Consider the following 26,461-nt stretch of genomic DNA (forward strand, 5'->3'; position numbering starts at 1 on the left):
TACATTCAGCTCGGCCTTCTGTCATTTTATCAGTGCCATAATCTCCAAACCATACATCACAGCGGGTCTCACTACCATCTTATACACCTTCTCTTTCACTCTTGCTGCCATGCTTCTGTAACAAATCACCCTTGACACTCGTTTCCATCCTCTCCACCCTGCCTACACTATCTTCTTCACCTCTCTTGTGCACTGTCCGTTACTTTGGATGGTTGACCCCAGGTATTGAACCTCATCTACCGCCACGTTTTTACTCCTTGCAAGTTCACCTGTCCACCTCCCTCATTCTCACACATGCATTCTCTCTTACTTACTTCCTCTTCCTTCTAGGCTCTCCTCCACCTGCTCCCTTCTCTCATTATGGGCCACAACATCATCTGCAAACATTATATGACTTACTGATTCTGAACCGTAGTTTCCATTTGAAGCGTATGTTTTATAATATTACATTTATTTTGAGTTTAAATTTATATTTCTAAGTTTTTTTAAGGATATAAAATGATTTTTTTTGCACCGACTTTTCCAGCCTCTGGAGGGCAGCAGGCAGACATTTGACTGTTCCCTGTCACGTGACAAGGTCAGTAGTTCCGGGGTCAGCGCTCGCTCAGCTAACATCCAGCAAACCGTTAACGATAACACGGAAACAGAACGAGCTGACGGTCCTCTCCTCCGGGAGTTCTCCTCTACTACCAGCGCACCTCCTGCCTCCGGATCCCAGCTGTTCCCGCCTCTTCCTCCGTCCTCCTGGTCCGGACCGGTCAATAAGCCTGAAGCATGTCGGCAGTGCAGCGGATGAAAGTGGCGAACGAGCGACACAGCAAGACGATCACACAGCGGGGACACGTCCAGAAAACGTCGGTAAGGAAACAAGGGCTAAAAGCTGACCCGTTAACTTGGACTCGGCGTGTGGTCTGTAGATGTGATGTTCCTGTAGTGTGCCTGTAAATGCGTTTATTTAGTTTATTTAGGGTCGAGATTCGCGGCCAGGAAGCAGCGAGGGAGCTAGCAGCTAGCTCGCTAAGCTAGCCTTGGAGCTCTGTTACCATCAGAGTCGCCATCATCCCGCATGTAATTGTTATTTAAAAACCAGTGAAAATGGTGGGATAGTAGCACAGGTCCCGCTGCTGGCTCACTGTGAGTGGCAGCTTGTGTATCAGCTTAAAGAGAGCCAGAGTGCTTCAGGAAATGTGGAGCTTTAACGCGCCTGTACGCGTCCGCTCAGCTGTAATTTGAGTTATTTTAACATTTTAAAGTTTTATTGTCCGTTTTCGAGTCGTAAAGCACACAGAAAGCTGTCGTCTCTTGGGGGGCTTTTGGAGGCTTTCGTCGTCCACCCCCCTCCTGTTTGGTGCGGTGTAAACAGAGAAAGTGGGCGGAGGCGTGCGGGTCAGTGCGCACATTTAAAACACGAGTTTGTGTCAAAGACGCTGCTGTTGGTGAATCACACGCAGGCCGAATTTAAGAACGAGCCTCACGCTGTTTAAATACAGGTCAGCTGTTCGCTTTTGACCGTGCAGACAGAGAGCAGCGTTAAATGAGCTGTTTTCTGAACGGAGTCTGGTGCAGACTGGCTGCTGGGCTGTTTGGCAGGATGCTGTCAGGTCTAACAGAGTGTGAGCACACAGAGCTGTGTGTGTGTTCCCTGTGAGCTGTTATGAGTCTAACACACACACAGTCGGCCTACTCTAAGGGAGTCGCGATTTCAACACGGCAGCATTTATTATTGTGAGGCGATTTAATTTGAGAGATTTTACACTTTTAACGGGCGTCTCCACTGGATTTGACGTCGTATTTTCACGTATAACTTAAAACTTTCCACTTCTTTTATCCAGTGTGTGTTTCTAGTTATAACGCTGCTGTACTTGTTGCTCTGTGTTGCTGAATATCTTCATTTTAAATCTGCACAGTTTCTTTTTTTTAACTAATTCAAGTGATTAGAGGTGGAAACCCAAAATTATAAGTAAATATTTTTGTGTTTTTGGTATTTTCTCCCCATTTTCAATCACTGAAACACTCTTTCAGGGTGTAAACAAGCTCAAAGAGCTGTGACACCATGAGTCCAGCTGCTTTATGCATCATCATTCTCTCTTAGCACAGACAGGAGTGTGTAATCTCATTTAAATTTGAGCAGTACAGTAACTGCAGTAAAAGAGTACTTTCAGCTTACAAGCTTACAGTTGAGACTTCAACACAATGCAAAAACCCCCAAAACTCAGGAGCTCTGCATAACCTCAGAGAACCGGTGTTATTAATGTCACCTGCAGTGTTGCTGGAGTTTCGTACGCCATCAGCAGGCACGCTAGCACAGGATATTTTCACTCTGTGGTGGGCGATTGTGACAAAACCACAGTTTGCCTTGATTTAGTTGATGCAGAGTCTGTCACACCTTACATAACACAACTACTTGTTGTGTTTTCTGTTTGATGAATGAAGATGTATGTTATGTTTGAATACTTACAAAACCTCTCTTAAAATTATGGTAGGTAAGGATAAGGATGAGTTAAACTAAAATAAAAGACTGAACAGCTTATTGTCGACATTTAAAACTGGCCTAACAGTCGGATGCAGCGAAATAAATAGATTGGGGAACAGCTTTTACCCCTGAGCTGTGGTCTCCATCACCTCCACCCAATATACTATAATAACTTGCACGGATAATAACTTTCAGGGCTCTCAAGAATCATTGCCTCAGATTTAATAATCCGTTTGTTATTGTTATTATTGCCTATTTGTTGATTTTTACTATTTGTGTTGTTGTTTTTTTCTGATGGGCGTAGCGGAGGTGCCAGTTTAAATTTTGTTGTGCTTATATGATGACAATAAAGATTATTCTGTTCTGTCGTACACATTTTAGCAGTTTAATTATTCACTAATAAAGTACATCAATCATCGTCATCACAACACTCAAGCTAAATGATGTGTCGGTACCGAAGCTCAGAGGGCGCAAATGAGAAGTTACGGCAATCGACCAATGCTGAGGCTGTACTGGGGCCTTTACACGGTCCCTGCTGCTCAGTCACTTGGAGCTAACTTTAGCTTATGTTACTGCAGCCTTCATATCAAAATGTGTGTAAACAGTGTGCATTACTAGGCAACCACGTGTGCCATAACTGTCCATTGCTGCGTTTATTATTATATTAACATGATGTCTTTAGCGGTTTGAGCTATAAGTGGCCTTCCTGTTATACCACGTATTGCAAATAATAAGATGATGGGTTTTATTTTCACAGGGTTACATGATTTAAACTTTTTTAAAGGTCTAGTCTTTAAAACAAATCAAACTGGGATCAGCTTGGAGCTCTGAGGCATGAATGGATCTCCATCAGTCAGGGTTTGGCCCTGATGATGATGAACTACAGACATTATGAAGAAGGTGAACACTGTAAACACTGATTATTCACAGAAATCTTTTCATTTCCTAGCAGAAGTCTTTGAAACGTGACAACGGTTACAGCAGGGACGTTAGCTGTTCTGTTTGTTCGTCCCGTTTACAGTTCGGTTTCTCCGGTTGACTTTGGTTTTGTTGGGGACTTTAAATTTTTTCCTGTTAGCATCAGACCTGCCAAGACTCCCAACTCACCTGTTACGAAATTGAAATTTTTCAGCTCGTCTGTCTCTGCAACATGGTAACCCACCTGATTCAAGGTGTGTGCACGGGTAGACAAACCAGTCAGAACTGTCTTACTGGATGTTTCTCTGCTTTACTCACATTGCTGCATAAACGAGGCTTTAGGATGCACAAAAAGTACATTTTAGGATTAAGCAAGTGAAATGTGTGAAACAAAGTTGCATATAGTGTAAAAAGTGTAAAGGGATCATAAGAGAAGTGTTGTAAAAATACAAAAGACGCCTGTTTTCACCATGAGGTGTAATCATTATCATCAGAATTAAGAGCCAAGTTCTACGTAGAAGTAAAACTCGAAAGGGTTCCTCACGGGAGGCTTTTAACGGCACGTGGTTTCATGAGGGTCCCAGCAGCCTACAAGTGACTGGCTGTGGTCACGTCCGCACGTCCAGACTCAAGAATACTTAACAATGTGCAGGAGAAAAGCAGCAAATGACCATTTTGACCGTGTGTGTGTGTGTGTGTGTGTGTGTTTTCCAGCGGCCAGTAAACGATGAGAAGTCTCCGGTGGGCCCGTGGCTGCTCGCTCTGTTCGTCTTCGTGGTTTGTGGATCAGGTGAGTTTCTTCCCCATAGGTGCTCCAGATGTTGATACAGATGCCGATGCAGACTCAGATTTAGGACGTGCTCTGCTTCCTGCTCAGCTGATCTCATCTCTGTGGCTTTTCTTCGGAACTTTATCAGCTTTGGAAACTCTGAGTCACATTTTTTCCCAGAAGTTTTGTCTTCAGCCTGCAGGTTAGGGAGTCAGAGTCTTCCTGTGACAGATTACACTTTTATCGCCAGCCAGTCAGGACTTGCCATCTCTAACATCCTGCTAGTGTTTGGTAACACATGTCAAAAACACTCACATTTAAATAGATTGGAAATAGCTGTCCTGCTGTTCTCAGCCTGTTTTTAGATTGTACGTCACAATAGAATCTGTGTTTGTGCCGTGGCTCTGAGGCACGATGCTGGTTTGGTTTTCTCATGATGTTCCTGCTCATTAGCAGATTAATGTTGCTTCTACCAGCAGCAGAAGAGTTGACTGTGTTCGTATTAAAGGAAGTATTAGAGTTACTGGAATAAAGAGGCTTTTCTTAAGGACAGGAAGTTGATGCTGGCGAAGTCTCATATTTGAGACTAAAAATAAATGTTCAGATTGCTCAATCTATTTAGGCGCATGTGTGTGAATAAAAAGTATTATAAGGCTCAACACACTGTTGTTGTGTCAAACAGACATCTCACCTACAACAAACCCAGGTGAAGAGAGAAAAAACAGTTTAGCAGCGATCATTACTGTTGATAAAAGGTCCTTTATTAAAGCACCTGCTCATCACATTTAATGCAGTGTGTTTAGCTGTAATACCTGCAGTAGGTAGGTGGGCTGATGGGCCGTATAATATAAATAGGACCGTTGATAAAGTGTAACCATATAGTTCATTAAGTAGATCAGTAGGTAGGTATGTGGATCATTAGACAGGTAGTAAGGTGAGTAGGTAGGTATAATGGCAGGTAGGCACCTATGGGTGGCTATGTAGGTAGTTTGGTAGATGGATGCATGTAACATAACCACGACAGACCCAGCGATGTTTGCATGCATTGCATTTTTCCATTTTATTGTTCCACTGTTGCTGATACAACACCTCTCGGCTGCAGCGTCCCAGCTGCCAGCCACACGTACACAATAACAACCCTGATATGCAGGACACAGCACACTTTTAACCCGGCGAGGCGTGATTGTGGATGCCCTGCAGGTGCGTTCACACCGCCGACCACGCCCCGCCACAATGCAGTAGGTTAGTTAGTAGGTAGGTGAATCTGCACGTAGCTCGGACGGTAACTGTGTAGGTAGATACACACATAGAGGAGCATGCTTCCCACTGAGTTGTGGCAGATGTTCTTCTAACATAACTCTTTAATGGTTTGTGATCTTAGGATGCAAGCTTGTGTGGTGTGAAACCCTAATGTTTCACTTTTTCACTTTATCTAGAATTCAAGCTGCTCTTTGCTCATATTTGTGGTTTTATAGTTCTGTATGTGTTCAGTGGGTGACCGTTCAAGACTACATGCTGGTCAGTGGCAGCTGGGCTCTTTTATAAGAATGTGGTTTGGCATCGTGTTGCTGAAATAAGCAGAATCTTCAGTGGAAAACACATCTGGATGGCAGCGTATAAAAACTTGTCAACACCTCTAATATGTTTTTTCACATTATCAAATGGTCTTAATCAACTGTTTAATAATTTAGCCTTTTCACTATGCAGCTTTAATGATAACTGAGACATTTAATGAATGATGGTGTCAGTGCTGCATTAGAAACTGATCTGATTCTGTGTGTGCTCAGGAACATTAGCCGTGGCTCAACACGGCATCCACACCTGAAGAAACACTGCTCTGAGCCCGGGCTCGTTTAAGGTGGAATCCTGTGCTTATTTCAGCGAGAGTTTTCTAACCCACACTCTGTCCCAGCATCATTGCTTCATAGTTAGCCCTCACAGACTCGAGGAGCTTATGAAACAAAAACTGTGCTTTTATTTACACTTAGAGAAACGTTGCTATAAACACGTCAGTCATGACTGAGTGTGCTTAGTCTTCGGAGGGTTAGTGTTCTTTTTAAGACTCCACTGCGAGCTGGTGACAAGGCTCGCTGTTGAGAAACACGTGTGAAACCACACGAGCAGCTGCAGAGTGATAACGCACAGAGACTTCTCTATTTGCAGCCAACGACAGTGCACATCACCTCGCCATTTCAAACGTGTTCACACGTTAAACTGCGAGCATGATTCGTGCGATCTTATCTGTGCTGCACAAGCTTGTTCTGTACCTCAGTTTCATAACATTTATCTTCTTTAAAATAAAGTCGTTAGTGTTATGTGACAAACACAGGCGGCTACAGCACTCCAGCCCTCGGAGTAAAACACAGGAAGCAATCGTGGCTCGCTGCTTTGCTTCGGTTTGTGGTTGTTTTTTGAGCGTCTGTGCCACAACTTTTAAGTTTGATTCACTGAGCAATAAAATCAGTTGAAACAGGAGTCGGCGTCTCTCTGATGTCTTTACGGATGAGCTGGTTTTGTGTCACGTGACCTGCTGCTAATGCCTCCTTTGTGTTTGTTACAGCCATCTTCCAGATCATCCAGAGCATCAGGCAGGGCATGTGATGACCTTTGACCCCGAAGATGCTGAGCCTGATGCATGGAGGGAGGGGCACATCGCCTTCAAAACACACACACAAACACACACACTCTCTCACACACACTTGTACCTGTGGAGTCTGGACTCTTCCCTCTCTCTCTGCAGCACATCGTCTGTTTGTTTACTCCCGTCTCTCTCGATGAAGCTGATCGATCACATATTGATAATTGGTTCCTGTCAGATGAAGTCTTAAATCCTCTTCCTGTCGGTCGTCCAGCTGCTCTCTCTCGTCTCTGCTGCTTTTCTCAGTCCTCGGTTTAAAGGGACAAAGCGCTGTTCTTCCTGCTGTCGGCTCATTAATCATAAATCCTGTGAACGCGCCTCGTTTCTCAGACCGTCACTCAGTCTTTAGGACCCTCGTGATTTTCAGTCTGAGCTCATTTACTCAGAAAGACATCATACTGTGAATCGTTTTAATAACAGGACAAAGGTTAAGTTCAGACAGATGTTTACATGCAGCACGCCTCAGATTTTAAACTTTTTGTACATTGAAGCCTGAGAAGAGCAGCCCAGCCTGGAAGACTTTTAATGTGAAAAAAAAAAGAATGTCTTCCAAATTAAAAGTCTAACACACACCTGTTTTAGTTTCAGTTCATATTGATTGTATTTGTTGTGAATTTTGTATTTTTGTCAATAATAGTTCAGTGATTTATGTGATTTTGAGTCCTGTTGCTAACCGCTGTTTTGTTTAATGACTGCTTATTACTTAGTGTTTCAAATGTGAAACAAACAAAAAGAACAAATCTATTTATTTCTGAAGAGCCGTTTAATTCATTCCGCTGATTATTCAGTCACATATCATAAGTGTTAATATTAGAAACGGTTTAAAGACAAACATTTACTTTAAAGAAACAATTTTAGCTTTTCCTCTGGAGCTCTTTAGTTTCAACCACAGCTGTTACTCTAATCTCTCCTCTGGTAACTTTCACTTACATTTAGTGCATCTTCTTCACAATAAACCCTGCATGAGCTGTGATTGGTTATATTTATGATGAATTAAAGAAACAGTTAAGTTACAGATAAAATGTTTATTTTGAACTCAGGGTAGAAATCTGCAGATTGTGTCTATCAGCAGCACGTCTCTCATCCAAAACAACACTTTTTTTCAGTGTGAAACAGGAAATACATGAATCGCATGAAGAAGTCAAAACTTCATCTTCTAACTGTGAGCGCTAGTTACAAATGTCTCACGGGGCCTCGTAAATTCTTTTAGCTCTCTGATTTTCAGAGGTCCAAAGTCGTTCAAAGTAAATGAACCTGGGCGTCATCTGACGTGCAGATGAAGTGATGAACAGACTGTCAGCAGGGTGAAAAGATGTTGAATTAAAGCACACAGGAAGTGATTGTGAATGCAGGTTCATGCTGGATCATCATGTGAAGTTTACAGGATTCAGACTGGAAATGTGATTTCTCTTTAAGGCTCTAAAAACAGCGCTTTGCTCCTTTAAATCCCTTCCCCTCCACACACTTTCAGTTCTTCTGCTGTAAATGAAGTAAAACAAGCTGATGAAACGAGCTCCGTCATTACAAACTTCCTGCTGACGTTTCCAAGTGAAGCAGTCGGAGACGTTCCTTCGGCTGGACGACACGCTCCGCTTTGATACTAAATAAAGCTCCAATATTTTTCTCTACACGCCTCCCGGCTCCTCTTTGTCTTTGCTTTTTCTGTAAGAAAAAGAACCTTATAATCCCAGGTTTAGGACCAACAAGGCAGTGCAGGCATGAATTCATCTCTGAAAGTGAAGACTCTCTCATGACACCTGAGAGTTGAATTCTTCTTTCCGATAAAGGATCTCAGACCAGCTGCTGCCATCTTGTGGCTGAAGTTAATCATAACAGCTGTTCTGAAGAAGAGGGGTTAGCACTATCCACTGACCTGTATAGTGCACTCTGTAGTGTTTTGCGTAGTATTGGTTGTAGACTGGGATTTCTAATTAATTTAAAGCTTTTTACGCATATCTGAGACCAGAACTTTTGGTCTAAACTGACTGATAAATCTGCTTCCCATTTTGCAATAGGAAGAGATATTGATTCATCTATTTTGGAGACTGTCCTGTATATTTTAGACAGTATTTTGGGGGTTTTAAGATTAAGGAATTGTGATGGTGTTTGTTATTTAACTTCATTAGCCTTAAATTCCTTTTTGTTTGTTTTTTTTTACTATAGATTTAATTTGTTGATATTCTAAAAATCTATTCTTGTTAGTCCCACACTGTATAGCTAGTCTATCAGATGGACTAGTCTGTTCCTTAGAATATATGCTCCAAGTATTTAATTCATTTACAACTCCAATCTGGGAAGTTAATTATATTATTGTTTTGTAATATGTCAGGGTTCTTCCAGATAGGTGAACGTTTGCATGGGATTAATGAAGACTCATCATTTTTAGAAACTCCCACCATGCTGTCAGGAAGGAGCTGATATTGATGTCATTTGATGTTTGAGCTGATAAATGGTAGTTCCAAAATCTCTCTGTTATTGTTAGAGCCTGTTCTACGTCTAGCCAGGGCCCATCTGAAAGGGTATGTTTTAACCATCCTAAGCCTGTTGGCTAAGAAGTTAGGCAGATCTAGTCCTTCTTTGTCCTTTGTAGCTTTTTTAAGATAACACACGGGGGTTTATATTTCTAGACTGCAGTGGTGTAGAAGAAGAATTATGAAACGAGCAATTAATCAGAAGAAGTATAGATACTGAATAATCTGAAAATCTTGAAAAAGAGTTTATTAATATAATTACCTCAGAGAGAGTGGTTTGTGAGTCTTGGAGAAAAAGTAAACATCATCCGCATAAAGATGTTATGTTCCACATTCTTGCATCCTATGCCCTCAATCACTATAGCCTGTCTAATTCCTGCTGGAGTTCACCTGTTGTCAGCGGTGAATCCAGCGTTATTGCTTGACTGTCTTATTAATAATTTCATTTAATTCTAGTTTTACATATTTTGTTCAGTATTTCCTGTTCCTGTTGGGACACGAAGGCTTCTTTGGAGGATTTGATGTTTTTTTTCTAATCCCTGAATATATTTTTTTCTTTTTAAAATGAAATGCAATTATTTTAACTCATCACAGCTTTCCCTGCTTCCCAGAGGACAGATGCTGATGTTCCAGGCAGGTTATTATAGTGTAAATCAGGGGTGTTAAAGTCGTTTTGGTTCACGGGGCAACATACAGCCTAATTAGATGTCAAGTGGGTTAGAGCAGTACAATATTAACATAATTACCTATTAATATTAATAATTATAATAAGTCCATGTTTTTTCACCTTTTTCATGCAAAGAAGTACAAATCCATTAGAAAATCTTCATATTTAATCAGATATCCCTTTTCAAAACATATAACAACCTTCGCTTTCTAAATTCAAGTGTTGCACAAATACAAACAAAAGTTTAAGCCAAAGGCATTTGGAACTGACAACATAGTATTGCACTTTAACGTTCATGGCATTGCACGAACAATAGGATGCCACCAAACCAAACTAATTTGTAGTAAAGCTGTTGACTTACATTAAATTGAATATTTTTTTTAACTTTTTCTACAGCAAGAATTCATTTTCACAGAACTGTTTTCTTTAAGTGTAGTTGGCGTCTGAAGCAACATTTCAGATTCTTATCTGCAGTGATGTTAATATAACCAGGGAGTGATGCAGGGTCACGATAGAGCTGTCCGTCCACGTAGAGCCCTTATTAATGAAGACTTAGGAACAGGACATTGTGTTGCTCCAGGATCTCTTTAGGGAAATGGTGGTTTATGCTGAAGTCCAATCCTTTAGCGTTGACGCAACTCTTCGCTGGTCTTTCTATTTGAAATGTCCGAATTTGGCCACAACAGGATGCTGTCTCCTGGCAACCAACCTCTTAGGTCTGAGACGATGGACTCGATCGCAGCTTTTAATTAGTTGCTTCTGCATCCTCTGAGATACCAGAAAACACATAGTTTTCTCTCATACTACAGGCCTGCATTTATTTTCTGTATTAAGATGGGTCACATTCTCAGTTAGAGACTTAACTCAGTCGCGTAGCGAGGACTTTTTAGGAGCGACCGTTTCCACCTTATTCTGGCTGAATTCCAGAGATTCCCGCAGGGATTTAAATTTCTGCTGTAAAATCTTCAGCAGGGACAACATCGCATCGAAGCTGGACAATCGCCTATCAACTGACTCCAGGATGTCAGTAAAGTTGTTGTATTCTTGGTTCGTCTAATTTCTCCTCTCTGTGCTCCAGGCTGATGGAGATGATTATACAAATTTGGTTTATTATTTGTCAATTGATTGTATACTATAACTGAAGCTTTGTGAGCTAACATTTAGGGTTTTTTTTTTCCTTGTCAACTCTTCAGCATCTAATGTGACCTACGGCACATTAGATGCTTCCCTCTCCTTACCTGGGTGAGGTAAGGAGAGGGAAGTGACTCATTACTTCCACAATAGAAGGATCTCAATTTCATTATAATCGGACAAAGTGAATCAAATGCAAACAACCACAATTCAAATATTAGAACCATTTCATATATGGAGTTAAACATGAATCATTGTTTAAAAATATATTTATTGTTGTCATAAAGAATCAAGAGGGCAACAACAAACTGCTGCTCCAATTGAACACGCGTCAGTCCAAATCCCAGCAATCTAAATCGTCTCCATGTATTTCTTTTACTTCAGGAGCATTTTGAAACTGAACCTGACTGGATGCTGTCTTGTCTGACTAAAGCTAACGGACTACAAACCACAGGAAGGTGGAATCAACTAAAGACATTCCAAACTCCTGCATTATCAGCCATGATGGATAATTTGTTTATGGTGTTTACACTTATTTGTGAAATATTGTTTTGTTATAACATTATTCATATTTTATTTTTAAGCTGGGCTATCCTGGGGCTCAGTGCATCTTTCGCTCTTAAACTCCTCCTACAAACTCAGACTCTTCTCCTGCAAACCTCAGGTGGGCTTTGTTTCAATCTGGTAAAAAAATATTTGAATGTTTTGCATCTCTTTGTGCTTTGTGATATTTTTCTGTTGTGAAGATATGTGAGACTTTTTGAGTCAACTATAAAAACAGTTTAAGGCAAAATTGCACTTCACTTTAGATGAGGTCACAAAAAATACTTAATAACTTGTAACTGTCGCAAACAATGAATTGCAAAATTATATTTTAAAATAAGCATTTATAAAACATTTATTAACACACAAACATGGATATAGACGTGCATCTAAATACTTTATCACTCATTTAAAAATTATACAATGAACATGTTATATGGGGCTTTATTAATCAAGAAAATGAACATTAAGGAGAAGTAATGCTTTAGAAATGATGAAATAAGAACTTAATAATAGCTTACTAAAGCTTAATAGTTCACACATCAAATAGAAACATGAATCACTTGGAATGATTAGAAACTTGATATAATTTCAAATCTAGTTTGGGGAGTCATTCAGTGAGAAACAGTGAAATGATTTTCCATGTGAAAAGGTGGACAGCAGAAACAGTGAGAACTAAAAGAGAAACAAAGAGCTTTGGAACAACGAGGCAGCAGGAGGACAGCTGCAGTTTAACAGCTTCAATTCACTGACAGGAGTCTAAGGAGCTTGGAAAGAAAAGCATCTGGACTTCTTTAAGTTGCTTGAAGACGTTTCACCTCTCATCCAAGAAGCTTCTTCAGTTCTAAGGTCAAATGGTGGAGAGTCCCAGATTAAAGCCCTGTGGGAGTAACCCACCGAGAGGGACAAAGGACCCCCTGATGATCTTCTACCTAATCACATGAGCCAAGGTGTGAAAGCGGGTGTGGGTCCCAATCAGCCAGGGTTTCGGGTGAGCTCATTGTGAAACCTGGCCCCACCCTATCAACTGATTTCCTGAGGTCAGATGGCCCAGGATGTGAGTGGGCGTTAAGGCGTCTGGGGAGGGAACTCAAAACTGGATTATAGATGGCAGACAGTTGGTGTCGTAAACCACCGCCTCTGTTCAAAGATGGTCGCTCGCAGTGGACGTAAATGGCTTCTTTCACTCCTCTTTCAAACCATCTGTCCTCTCTGTCCAATATGTGAACATTGGCATCCTCGAAAGAGTGACCTTTATCCTTTAGATGCAGATGAACTGCTGAGTCTTGTCCTGTGGAGGTGGCTCTTCTATGTTGTGCCATGCACTTGTGAAATGGCTGTTTGGTCTCTCCAATGTAGAGGTCTGGGCATTCCTCGCTGCACTGTACAGCATACACCACGTTGTTCAGTCTGTGTTTAGGAGTTTTGTCTTTCGGGTGAATCAGTTTCTGTCTGAGTGTGTTGCTGGGTCTGAAGTACACTGGGATGTCGTGCTTGGAGAAAACTCTCCTGAGTTTCTCTGATACACCGGCTACATAGGGGATGACAACGTTGTTGCGTCTGTCTTTCTTATCTTCCCTCGCTGGTGTCTGATCTTCTTCTCTGTGACTCTTTGCTGACTTTATAAACGCCCAATTAGGATAACCACATGTTTTCAGTGCTTCCTTTACATGTGTGTGTGTTCCTTCTTTTTCCCTTCAGGCTTAGAGGGAACATGTTCTGCCCGGTGGTGTAGGGTCCTAATTACCCCAAGTTTGTGTTCCAGAGGGTGATGGGAGTCAAAGAGGAGGTACTGGTCCGTGTGTGTGGGCTTCCGGTAAACTTCAGTGTTGAGGTTGCCATTCTCTTCAAGGTGCACAGCGCAGTCCAGGAAAGGCAAGCAGTTGTCCTTTGTGTCTTCCCTGGTGAATTTGATGTTTTTATCCACGGCGTTAATGTGCGCAGTGAAGGATTCCACTTCTCGTCTTTTGATTTTGACCCAGGTGTCGTCTACATATCTGTACCAGTGGTTGGGTACTCTCCCTTTGAAAGAGCCAGGAGCCTTTCTTTCCACTTCCTCCATGTAAAGGTTGGCTACAATAGGTGACACGGGGGAGCCCATGGCACAGCCATGTTTTTGTCTGTAGAAACCCTCGTTGTATTTGAAATATGTGGTGGTGAGGCAGAGGTCTAACAGTGACAGGAAACAACATTAGAAATATAATCATCCTCAACTCATCTGCCCCACTCACACTGAACCTTCGATGGCAACACTTTAGCTTTATCATAAGTGTTAATATATGGAAACATCCTGTGAGTGAAAGTGTGTGTGAAGGTGTGTATGTGTGTGTTAGTATCAGGATCAGAGAACGTCAGCTGTCCTCTGTTCCAGTCCAGATTCACTCTGATCCTCTGGAGCTTCTTCTCTACTGAGAGATCAGTGGTAGGAGCTGATGGTGAAAGTGCGTAGTATTTACTTGAACAGCACCCTATTCTCCATAACCCTAACCCTATGACTCCCTTCCTCTGCCCAGACTCTGCTAACACACCCAGTCCCCACCGTATACTGTCTCCAACTTCAACATCCCAGCTGTGAGTCCCTGAGTTAAAGCCCTCAGAGCTCAGGACAGAGCAGGAATGATCAAACCTCTCTGGATTATCAGGAAGCTGCTGCCTCTCTCCTCCATATCTCACACTGGTCAGATCTTCAGACAGGATGAGGTCTGGATGAGCAGTGTTTGGGTCCAAAATGAGAGGAGTGTAGGAGACGATGTCCTTCATGTTGTTCCAGATGTTGAAGGTCAGGTTGCCCAGGTGTTTGGCCTGGTCTATCAGAGCTCCTGAGGGCAGCTGTGGATCATCCAGCAGGGGGCAGCGCTGGACTCTTTCCACTGCAGCCTTGTAGTTGTGCAGGAATGAGACGTCTTCAGCTCTCAGCTCCTCCTCTGTGGCTCTGACTGTGTCTGAAAGAGCTGCTATCTCTCTGCTCAGAGCCTCCATCTTCTCCTTCATCATCCCACTCTTCTGCTCCTCTTCCTCCCTCAGTGCAGCCAGCCTGGCCTCCTCTTCCTCTGCTAGAAACTGGTGAAACTTCTTAAACTGCTCCTTAATCTGCCTCTCTGTGTGTCGGGCCTGGACCTTAATGTGTTCTGCTGTTTGACCAAACTTCACTTGAACTTCTTCACAAACATTTAACTTCTTCTTTAAGGGCTCCAGAGTTTCCTGAAGTTCCTTCTTGTGTTGTTGTGCAGCTTCATCGATGGGTCTGAATCTGTGATTGGTGTGTTTTTCTGAGTCTCTGCAGACGACACACACTGGCTGCTGATGGTCCAGACAGAAGAGTTTGAGTTTCTCAGAGTGCAGACTGCAGAGAGCCTCTGAAGCTCTCTGATCTCTCTCCTGTAAGAACGACTCACACAGGTTCTTTAAAGCTCGGTTTAAAGGTGGATGCTTCTTTGAAGATATTTCCTTACAAACTGGACATTCACGTGCCCGTTTTTTTCTCCACCATCTCTTCAGACAGTCTTTACAGAAGCTGTGGCTACATGACAGAAGAACAGGATCTCTGAAGACCTCCTGACATACCTGACAGCAGAGATCCTCCTCTGATCTGGAAGCCATTGAGTCTGTGAGTGAAGCTGAAAACAGCAGACAGGAAGTACAGTCAGTCCTGGCTCCCCTCCCTCCTCTACTACCTTCACTGAAACTTCCTTTGAGTCGTGTTTTTGCTCAAACTCACATTCAGTGTGTGGAGCGTCAGCAGCTTGAAGCAGCAGTGTTGGAGTTTTCCACTTTTCTCTCCTGTAGCTGGACTCACTCAGAGGAAGCTGCTAGTTTGGTCTGAGGTCTGATCGTCTGTGCGTCTCTCTTTACTGATGACGAAGACCACACAGTTTCCAGGTTTGTTGCGTTTTAATCACGTGGGGGGCGGAGCTACATCCAACTTCCTCTTATAAATGTGTGAGTGTGACAGCAGAGCGTAGACTGTCACCGCAGGTCAAAAGTGAAACATTTTGTCAAGCTCAGAAAATAAAGTATGACTCAGTGTTGCAGCTGTTTGGCAGTTTTTCTTTCAATCTTTCTTCTGATTATTAGAAGAGCTCGCCCCGCCCGCAGACTGTGGACCAATAGGAGAGCTGGCCAGCTGTGCACTACCAATCGTCTGTCGACGGAAGTTGCGTCACCAGAAAACAACAACGGCACCTCCGCTATGTTTGGAAAGTCGCATTTCTTTTATCTTTACAGTAAGTCATCGACTTTAAGGTATTTGGATCTGGATTTAGCTGAAATGACACGAGGATGAAAAGCTCATTTAACCCTTTTACTTCATGGCCAATATCTAATATATGAGTCATTCCACGAAAATGGCACAATTTGAGTCCCTCTCACCTCTTATGGTGTATTTCATCTATTGGGTCACCAAACTTTCAATTTAAACAGCTTTACATATATATTAAAATGTACCCTTTAATACAGTGTAAAAAAACTGAACTAATTTTTATCTTTTTATGGGAAATAATACAGTTTTTTCATTTGACACCACCTATTTTGTCATGTCCCTCATGGCCTTGATGAAAGTTTACTTTGAAAATACCAAATAAAACTTTTTAGAAAGTCAATAAATTTTGATATCAACCTAAACATCTATTTGTGCTCTTTTGTTGTTAATATTTCTTTTTTTCAAATTTAATTGTTAATTATTCATTAATATCACAATTATTTCTGTACCTGAGTAACCCCTCAACCCCGTTACACAAATGATCCCACCCCCATAAATACAATGGTGTGATCTAGAATTCCATATACATCAGGAAGTGACATCACTGAAGTCTTTTGGACAACAGGACCACAGAGACAGGCAAGTTGCTCCCATCTTTTCCTTTATTTTAGTCATTTATCTTATGATATTGTGGTCGTCAACCTCAATGACTCAACACCGTAACATGAAAAAAAGATAGAAACCTATTACTTATGAGAAAGTTTTTTGTTAGTTCATGAATATATGGTGATTTTGAATTTCATGCATGCCATGTGCTCTCTGTCTGGTATTCACTACATTAAGCAGCGGCCAGTTTGTGCAAAAATCTCAACCCAGTCACACTCAACCCTGTTATGTTTTTGATTGTAACGGGGTTGTGAGATTGTGATGGGGTTGAGATTTTAATACTTCGGTTGTTAAGTTATCCAATTATTTAAATTAATTATTATTATATTCAGTCAACATTCTTATACTGCATGCATGTTGAATGTGATTTATGTTCCATGTTAAGGATGCAAGTAAGATGGCACCAACAACAGCAGCAGAAAGGCAAAGGAAGTATCGTGAACGCCTTAAAGCTGATCCTGAAAGAAGGGAGAGAAACCTGCAGACTGAGCGTGAGAGATGGAGAAAGAATGTAGAGGCAGGGAAGAAGAAAGCAATTAATGAACTGAGTAAAAGAGAACAGCGTAAGAAAAGAAAAATGTGGAGAACAGCTTACCATAGGAGCAAGGAGAGGAAAGAAGTGCTCAAGAACTTGAGCACTCCTCCACAGAGTCCTGATCAGGGAGATCACCCAGAGCAGCCTTCACAGCCAAGATCTTCAAGGTTAGGGCAATGGGTAGTTAACAGTGTTATAGTGAAAATGTCATTTTATGTCACTTTCACAATGTCATTTTAGAAACAGGGAGGGCAGGAGGAGAAATGCATAATTTTCCAAACCCAAATCAACTTTTATTGCTTTATTTTATAGGCAACGTCTGGTGGCTCGGAAAAAGTACAGAACAGAAAAAAATAAGCTCAAGAGGCAAATAGCGGAACTCCAGGAAAAACTTGAAAAAGAAAGAAAAAGCAAAGAAAAATACAAAAAAAGGTGCCAACGTTCAAAGAACTTTTCGGATTCCCCACAGTCAAAAATAACACGACTCGCTTCACATTGCCCCGTTAACCCCCAAATAAAAAAAACCTTACTTTTCCATGAATCACTCATTGAAGATATTAGGAATAAATACAAAAATGCCACCAAGGACAGAGAAAGGCAGCTGATTGCCAAAGTCGCGACAGGGAGAATTATAAAAAAATACAGGTTGCAAAAGTTTGCAAGTGACTCCCTCGGATTTTCAAACAAGAATTTTAGACATCATGACAGTCTTCATTTTGAAAGAAAGAGGACCAGCAGGTTTACTGAAGACTTCAAAAAAAGAATCAAGGCATTCTATCTCATGGATGACGTGAGTAGAATTACCACAGGAACCAAACAAACACTCACAAAGGACAAATTAAAAATGCAGAAGAGGTTCCTGATGGACACAATGGAAAATATCCACAGAAGATTTTTGGCAGAAAACCCAGACCAGATGATATCCTATTCCCTTTTCTGTCATCTTCGCCCCTTTTGGGTTGTGAATCCAACACTCTCTGAACGTGACACATGCATGTGTAAGTTGCATGAAAATCTCAGCTTTCTGGCAGTGAAGCTCCGTCAGTTGAAACTCATTGAGACTGCCAACATTGAAGAGTTGATAGAGAAGGTTTGCTGCAACTCATCCAGCAAGAGTTGCATGTATGGAGAGTGTGTCCATTGCAAGGACAAAACTGTCCACATCACAAGTGCATACAACAGCACCGCAACCACATCATTTACCCAGTGGGTGATAGAGGAAAAGGAGATAGACAAAAAGGGAGAAAAGGCAACTGTCAAAGTGACAGTCAAGAAATCTGTGGAGGGCACACAAGAGGACCTCATTGAGCTCTTCCAGAGCTTTGTAAAGAAATTTAAAATGCATCACTTTAATATCAAGCAGCAGTATGCCTTCTGCCGTGAGCTGAAGAACAACATGTCAGGGGAGGAGGCTTTGATACATGTTGACTTCTCAGAAAACTACAGTTGTAAATACAGTTCTCAAGTTCAGGCGGTCCACTTTGGGGCTTCACATCAGCAGGCCACCCTTCATACTGGTGTGTTGTATGTTGGTGGACTCTCAGAGCCTGTGTGCTTTAGCACCATCTCCCCGAGTAGACATAAAGGCCCTCCAGCATTATGGCAGCACCTAAATCCTGTGCTAGATTACCTTCAAGGCCAACATCCACAAGTGTCTGTGCTGCACTTTTTAAGCGACGGACCCTGTACGCAATACAAACAACGAGGAAACTTCTACCTTTTCACTACAGAACTGGACAGAAGAGGATTCAAGGCTGGTTCTTGGAATTTTTTTGAGGCTAGTCATGGAAAAGGAGCACCAGATGGTGTCGGGGGAGCCTTAAAAAGAGCAGCTGACATGATGGTAGCAAAGGGGCATGACATCCCAGATGCAGAAGAGTTATTCAGGGCCTTGTCTGAAACAAACACAAGTGTGAAACTGTTCTTTGTGAAACGTGAAGATGTTGAGGAAGCTATGAAGAAAATGCCAAAGCAGATACCAGCTGTTCCTGGAACCATGAGACTTCACCAGGTCATTACTGTAGCTCCAGGAGAACGGATGGTTCGTGATGTAAGCTGCATGTGCACAACAAGGAAGCTGTTTAACTGCAAGTGCTTTAACACCCAGTGTTTCACTTTTGGCCAGACGATAGAAACGTCTGTATCACAGACAGGCAGTGGGGGGAATCCAGAAAAAGAAATCCAGTGGGAAAGTCCAGAGCTGATTGGTAAATGGTGTATTCTCAGATATGATGATGATTTGTATCCAGGCATCATTCTAAACATACAAACAACACAAGTCCAGGTCAAATGCATGCATCGTGTTGGGTCAAACCGATTCTTCTGGCCGCATCAGGATGATATCCTCTGGTACCTGTTTGATGATGTCCTTGAACTCATTCCACCCCCACAGGCTGTGACAAGACGCCATGTGGAAGTTTTGAAAGAGGTGTGGAACCGACTCACAAGATGAATTCATGAAACAACCGGCACATGCATATATACAGACACACAAACCTATGCAGACACACACATGCAAAAACACTCTGACATGGACACAGACACAGGCACTGATACAGACAGACACATTGAAATCGTTAACTGATTATTATTGTTATTACTTCAACCAGTTCATCAAGTTCAATTGTATGTTATCGGAGCAAGGATGAGGTGACTTTTAGCACACCTCATGAGGCTCTCTTATGCCTACACACGCACGCATACGCACACACACACACACACACACACACACACACGCATTATGTTACATTTGAGCAATTCACTTTACAATGTTTGTTAGTTGTTAATATGCTGTTGTGGTTGTTTTTACTTGAGATTAATAAAACCTAATTCTACTGCAATTTGTATCTGGTGTCCTTCCTATGGTTACAAAGTGAGATATAATGCTAATGGAAAGCCCTACACATTGAATTTAAGAGTAAACAACTGTTTATATGTAAAGCTGTATTTGTCTCTTCAACCCTGTTACCATCTTCAACCCTGTTATGCTAGTCTCAACCCCGTCACACCAACATTTTTATATATAATTTTCTTAAAATGTTGAAAAAATAATTTAATGTTTGCTGATTTCTGTCTAAAATATTGAGCGCTATCATATGATCATTGATTTAGATTATAATTCTTAGTTAAACTAAATTTTTGATGAAAAATGACAAGATTGCTTTCGCTCATTAGTTACATTTCAGGATATAAGAGAGTAAAAATGTGTGATTTTAAGTCATTTTTCTATGTAAAATTATTGAATTAGTATGGGGGACATCTAACTAATGTAAACATATTGATTTCTTTCGAAATACATTTTATGATTATATTCAGAGAGCCTCCAAAGTGTCCATAACAGGGTTGAAGTATTACAGTCACTACATCTTAAAAATATGATCAATAATAAAAGAAAACTAATGCCTGAGATGGGAAAATGCATTTTTCTGATAGTTAAATATATCCTTAATGATGTGGGATATACATATAAATAATACATTTTGGTAAAAAATGTGAAAACATCCAAGTCCAATTTTAACCATTCTCGTGGAATGACTCATATTACTCCCATTTCTACTCTTTTCAGTGGCGACACCAGCAATTCGCGTTGTTAATCCAGATGCCCGTGCACACCGTCACTTGGCCCCACTTAAGACAACCAAAGAGGCTCGTTAGTACCAGGTGAGAAGTTTGGTCTTCCCCAAACCTCCACTGGAGCTGCTCAGCCAAATCACTGCATTGACTCACGCAGAGAAGCTTCTCCGAGCAGAGGGTATCCACGCGCCTTCACGTCAGCAGTGTCTGGGAGAGCTGGTGGTGCCATTAGGACAATATGAAAAGGCACCGCTTCGATGGCTCGTTACAAACGATGTGGGATATATGAAGTAGTAAGTGTATCATATATTTAATATCATACTAGGCAGGATTACTAAACCATTAATACACATTTACCTGCGAATGGCTATTGTCAGCATATGTTACTCGTTGTAAACTTTCCTTAAGTGTGTAACATCCACGATGATATTGCTGACGGTATGCATGATTCCAGCATACTTGACAGGCACAGTATGGAGCTGACAAACCCACAAAGAAAGGGAGAGATGGGGAACCACCTTTTTCTACAAAGTAATCGTAATTACAAAACTACTTGTTCATCCCATTTATAGATGTACTAAAGTCCCAACACTCCTCGTCTGCAAGTTAACCTCTGGAGTGAAGTCTGACAAGTCTTTTTGTGGCACTCTCTTGGAGTGTGAAAGTGCTCCTTGAAGTATCCTCAAGCTGATAAGTGTGAGTGTGAGCTAGGGCTGCACGATTTTGCATAAAATGAGAATCACGCTTTTTTTGCTTAGAATTGAGATCATGATTCTCTCACGATTTTCTTTTCCAATATAAATATTTATAGCACTTATTAACTGCACATCAACTTCGTAACAGTTGAAACTGAACATAAAAACAATAAATAAACATAAAAACAATAAATGCCTCACATTTTGTTGTTGCCGCAAAATGTTGTACTGCTTGAAATTCCGACTCCACCGTTGCTCGACACTGCGTGTATAGAATCAGAATCAGAAAGGGTTTTATTGCCAAATGTTGAGCAGGTTTACGACATTAGGAAATTGCTGCGGTACTTAGTGCAAATATAATGTTATACAACTCTTAAATAGACATAAAAATAAGAATTAAAAGTGCTAAGAGGATAGATATGTACATGAGTGCAGGTGGTGATCAGTGCCAAACATGGAATGATGCAGTGAACACAGTGTAGGGTCATGTGTTAGTGGTGGGAACAGTCATATGGTTATTGTTCATGAGTCCAACAGCAGAGGGGAAGAAACTGTTCTTGTGGCGAGAGGTTCTGGTGCGAATGGACCGGAGCCTCCTGCCTGAGGGGAGGAGGTCAAACAGACTGTGTCCAGGGTGAGAAGGGTCACCACTGATCCGAGCTGCACGCCACAGTGTCCTGGAGGTGTACAGGTCCTGCAGAGATGGGAGTTTGCAGCCAATCACCTTCTCAGCAGAGCGCACAACACGCTGCAGTCTCAGTTTGTCCCTGATAGTGGCTCCAGCGTACCACACGGTGATGGAGGAGGTGAGGATGGACTCGATGATTGCGGTGTAGAATTGCATCGTCGTCCGTGTTGGCAGGTTGAATTTCTTCAGCTGCCTCAGGAAGTACATCCTCTGCTGGACTTTCTTTATGACGGAGGTGATGGTGGGCTCCCACTTCAGGTCCTGGGTGATGGTGGTACCCAGGAAGCGGAATGAGTCCACAGAGGTGATGAGGGTGTCAGTCAGGATGATGGGGGGGAGTGGGGCTGTGTGCTTCCTGAAGTCCACAATAATCTCCACTGTCTTCTGGGCATTCAGCACCAGGTTCTTGTGGCTGCACCAGGACACCAGAGCATAGAGCAGAAAAATAGTTGCAGGACGGCACTGTGTAGCGTTTGTCTAGGGCAGGGGTCAGCAACCTTTAACACCCAAAGAGCCATTTGGACGCGATTTCCACGCAAAAGAAAACTCTGGGAGCCGCAAATACTTTTTGACATCTAAAATGAACATAACACTGTATATATTGTTTTTTTTTACCTTTATGCTTTGTGTGAACAACTGAGGTGTGTTGCTTAAATGCATGAAGTGCTACAGAGAAAATTACATTTTATTTATGTAATTAACACATTTTGAACTTTGCAAAATTCCGCCTAAGTATGTATTTTACCTGGTTAATGTGTGTGGCGCGGCGTGGACTGCAGCGCCACTGCAGGGGAGGCGGACGCACCTTAGCGGTACCCGCAATACACGCCTCGCCGCCTTAACGTCTGTGCCACCTATGCTGTTGTGTTGGTGTGTGTCGGGCTGCGAGCTTTAACACCGGCTGTATGCGTAAAGCAACCGTGTGTGAAAAGTGGTCAATAAAAAGATGCTGAAAAGCGTGTTCATGGAAACATAGTCGGGTCTGCCGTGATATGTTTACAATGGGACTTCCTGAACCTCTGTGCACAGCGTCTGTTGTACGATCGGGGCTGTACGAAGTCACTTTCATCTTTACGCACGACTGTAAGCTGTCGTCTGTGAGGCGTGAACATGTTTGTTTTTGGAGAACAGCTGCTGACATAATGTGGATCCGAAGATCCATAATTGGCCTACCTGGGGTTGGCGGGCATTTCGGCCGGTATATCGGCTTCCGCAAGTGTGACGCTTATTTTGATCGATCAAAAACTAATAGAATATAATTTTATATTTATATTTCAATATCACAATAATCTTCCAACTTAGAACTACGAGTTAAAAAAAGAACTAACATAAATAAAATAGACTTTAGCTAATTACTTACAAAAAATTATTTATTTCCCCAAACCACGCGGAGCCGTAGAAGGACTAAAGATCCGCATGCGGCTCCGGAGCCGCGGGTTGCCGACCCCTGGTCTAGGGTGTTGATCATTTTCCTAAATCCCTCGTTTTGCACAGTGTTGATGGGAGCCATATCTTTGGTCAGGTGATAAGTAATAGCCTCCGTAATTTTTTTGTGCCTGCGGGAGTTCGATGGGTATAGTGTCACGGGTTCAAAATATTGGGGATGGATACAGGAGGAAAACCAAAATAACAACACTGGTCCGGCCGGGTCAAGTCAAACGATGATTTTAATGCACACGTGTGGGAGATGGGACACTGTACGCAGACAGCACCAGATCTCTCACCGAAAACCACACAACAATAGTTTTTATGAACATCAGGGTATTGGAACGCCCCCTCATGCGTAAAGTAGGTACAATACAATCAATGTTGACAACTTTTAACACATTAAAAGAACATCTTCTTCTTCTCGAGGCCAGATCCTTCCCAGTAATCTTCTAACTCTGCTTATCCCCTGGAACAAACAGTCTCTCCTGCAAGCATAATCAAACAGCTACAAGGCCTTGCAAACTATTATTTAAATGTTTGAACTCTCCCCTCTACATGAGTTTAACTACTGCTTGTGTGTGTGCGTGTGTGCCTCGACCTCAGCATTCACTCTGTCTATAAGGACAGAGGCCAACTCTGCATGTGTGCAATAACCTAACTGAAACCATACATGTAATAAATGTTCTAATCAAATGCCACTACTCAAAGCTTAATAAAAAGAGTATAAATGAATAAAGGATCATGATGAATAACATGATATATGTGTTTTGTAAGCATGTGCGGCCTTCTACGCTCTACGTCACTTCCCTCAATAGATCAGCCAGACATCCCGCTGACTGTAGCTTTTAACCCTTACTGACGTGAGCACAACTCCATAATAAGCACCAAGCGGCAATATGCATAAAGATGATCATGGTTACACCTGCAATGAAAGATTATATGATTATACCAACACCTGTAAATAGAAGATTAACATGAGGTTATAACAATCACTGTAATACAAACGTTAATGTAATGTCAATAGCTTCAATAAATGCTTTAATGCAATGCTTATTATATGATTCTGATGCAGTGATAAAATAACAGTAAAATATCTCTTCTCAATAGGGAAGCGCTGTATAAGGTTCCCGTTATTGATGTTTGGGTGGTTGACCGGGACGGATTTTCTCCTGTCACTTTCTCGTCATCCCTGACGTGTTCTCCGTTGTTCTTTTCCTGCCAATTTGAGCATCACACGGCACAGCTTCTGTATCACGTGGTATAAGGCTCCGCCCTTGTCATTTGTTGAGCAGGAAGAGTGAGCGCTTGTTTTCATGCAGATTATGTCCCGGATCAAAATGCGGTACAATCGTCGTCGTCTTTCTTTCTTTTTAAATCATTGTCATTTGGAAATGAGATCGCACATAAGTATGAATTGAGATCGCGATTTTCTAACGATTAATCGTGCAGCCCTAGTGTGAGCTATGTTCCCTGCCATCTTGACTAGCAAGTGAGTAAAACGCTTTAAGTTTTTTTTAAAATTTTTCAATCGCTCACTCAATTTAACATCAAGATCTTAATGGTGACAGTCCTTGCAGGTGTGGTGTGGATAAGAATGTTGCCTTCTGAGAGACAGAACCGGCAGATAAAGAGAATCACACGAATCACACTTTGTGCTAACCTGTGAGGAGTCCTTTGACAAGCTGGAACCAATGTGATGTGGAGTCATTGAGAGGTTTCACTTGGCCAATCAGCCTGTTCCCAACATTTTGGATGTGGACCGTGTTTGTTGTCATGCAAAGGGACCATCAGTAGTAGAGGCCTTGTTTCAGCCTTGGGTGGACAGTGGGATGGTTGTGTCTGGACATCTTTCACTGGATCCCCTGGTTTGACGCAGCCATCCGTACAGAGTCTCATGCAAAGTACTCTGCATTTAAGTCTGCACTAGCTGGGGCGCTGCTGGCTTAAAATGGTGAAGACCTCGAGCTGCTTATAAGAGTCGCCAGAGCAAAGGACCCAGTAACAATGCAGTCTGTGTCTGAAGTTGTCTTCCTGTACATTTCCAGAGACAGGTAAAACAGCATGTGCGGAGGGTCACACTGACACCTCGGGAAACATTTTGGATCATCCATTTGGTTATTGAGGAGCTGAAAGTTCCAGCTGGGCTGGATGAGGGTGGAGTGAGTCTCTTCAAAACACCTGGTAGGAAAGTCCTCATTCCAGAAGGTTATTAAAACATGAATTTAAATTGGGACAAACTGAAGATAACACAAAGTTTCTCTGTTTATTTCCAGGGTTCCCTGTTGAGATGTGGGCAGCACAGCAGTGACACCTGGAGTGCATTCAGGACCCAGCAGACACAAACATGTACAGGGTGGCTACCACAAGAAAAATCAACGTGGATGTTCCCGATTAAAAATGTCTGCGTGGAAGCAACAGCCTGGAAGGTTTTCACGAATTACTTCCTAACATGATTTCAGGTACACGGCTGTAATCTGTATACTTGTGACAAATTACACTTGTAGTCATATCATCGTCATTTCCTTTATTATTGTTGTATTCAGGTCCTCACTGATAAATGGCATTGCAAGGTGGAAGGAGGCGCTCAGATGCTGTATTTGGTGGTAAAGGATTTACTCTGCAGCACTGATAATTCGCCTCAACACTCGCTGTCAGCAGCTGTTTGGAGAACCTGTAGAAGTAAACATCTGTGGCCGAGCTGATCTCACATCCACTGAATTACTCAGACTGGAGTACTTGTTCAGCCAGAGCAGAGGAGACTCTGTAATTTTCTCTCTGTAGGACATCGTCAGTGATGGACCTGGTCCTGGGGAGGAGGTGGTTCAGCCTGAGCAACCCGAGCCAGATGATCCCGGTGAAACATTGCAGAGTGACGAGGAGACATGTGACACTGTGCTGTATGCTGTCCTTCCCCACATTACACTCACCAGTGATAACCTTCACGGTTCACCCTCCAGCCTGTGTGAGTAGCTAGGTTTACTTTTCACATTAGGACAAAGTTTCTTTAAACATTAAAGCAAGGATTAAAACACGCACTGCTTGTCTGAAAACAAAGACAATTGTTTATA

At 42.1% G+C, this 26,461-nt stretch overlaps 3 protein-coding genes across 5 annotated transcripts; 2 read left to right on the forward strand and 1 right to left on the reverse strand.

Moving 5' to 3' along the window:
- Positions 1-575: 575 nt before the first annotated feature.
- On the forward strand, positions 576-8,134 carry zgc:85858 (stress-associated endoplasmic reticulum protein 1). Its single transcript, XM_003451114.5, has 3 exons — positions 576-858; positions 4,106-4,181; positions 6,721-8,134. Exons 1-3 carry the CDS (start codon positions 775-777, stop codon positions 6,759-6,761), a joined length of 201 nt encoding a protein of 66 aa, XP_003451162.1. The 5' UTR covers positions 576-774; the 3' UTR covers positions 6,762-8,134.
- A 432-nt stretch (positions 8,135-8,566) lies between these two features.
- Positions 8,567-20,547, forward strand: LOC102079738 (uncharacterized). 3 transcript variants are annotated; one of them, XM_019356246.2, is made up of 6 exons: positions 8,567-11,525; positions 11,652-11,731; positions 15,685-15,833; positions 16,401-16,447; positions 16,860-17,176; positions 17,322-20,547. In XM_019356246.2, the coding sequence occupies exons 3-6, from the start codon at positions 15,800-15,802 to the stop codon at positions 19,459-19,461; spliced, it is 2,538 nt and encodes an 845-aa protein (XP_019211791.1). In that variant the 5' UTR covers positions 8,567-11,525; positions 11,652-11,731; positions 15,685-15,799; the 3' UTR covers positions 19,462-20,547. The 3 variants fall into 3 exon arrangements, with proteins under 3 accessions (XP_019211791.1, XP_019211784.1, XP_019211780.1); XM_019356239.2 differs by having other exon boundaries at positions 8,567-11,731; XM_019356235.2 differs by lacking the exons at positions 8,567-11,525; positions 11,652-11,731 and adding an exon at positions 15,397-15,489.
- LOC109200892 (nuclear factor 7, brain-like) lies at positions 13,745-15,471 on the reverse strand. Its single transcript, XM_025906196.1, has 3 exons — positions 15,329-15,471; positions 15,175-15,227; positions 13,745-14,988 (listed from the first exon to the last, which is right to left on the reverse strand). The coding sequence occupies exons 2-3, from the start codon at positions 15,208-15,210 to the stop codon at positions 13,825-13,827; spliced, it is 1,200 nt and encodes a 399-aa protein (XP_025761981.1). The 5' UTR covers positions 15,211-15,227; positions 15,329-15,471; the 3' UTR covers positions 13,745-13,824.
- Positions 20,548-26,461: the final 5,914 nt, after the last annotated feature.

This window comes from Oreochromis niloticus, linkage group LG3 (assembly GCF_001858045.2).
Source record: "Oreochromis niloticus isolate F11D_XX linkage group LG3, O_niloticus_UMD_NMBU, whole genome shotgun sequence".
In the NCBI taxonomy this organism is placed as follows: domain Eukaryota; kingdom Metazoa; phylum Chordata; class Actinopteri; order Cichliformes; family Cichlidae; genus Oreochromis; species Oreochromis niloticus.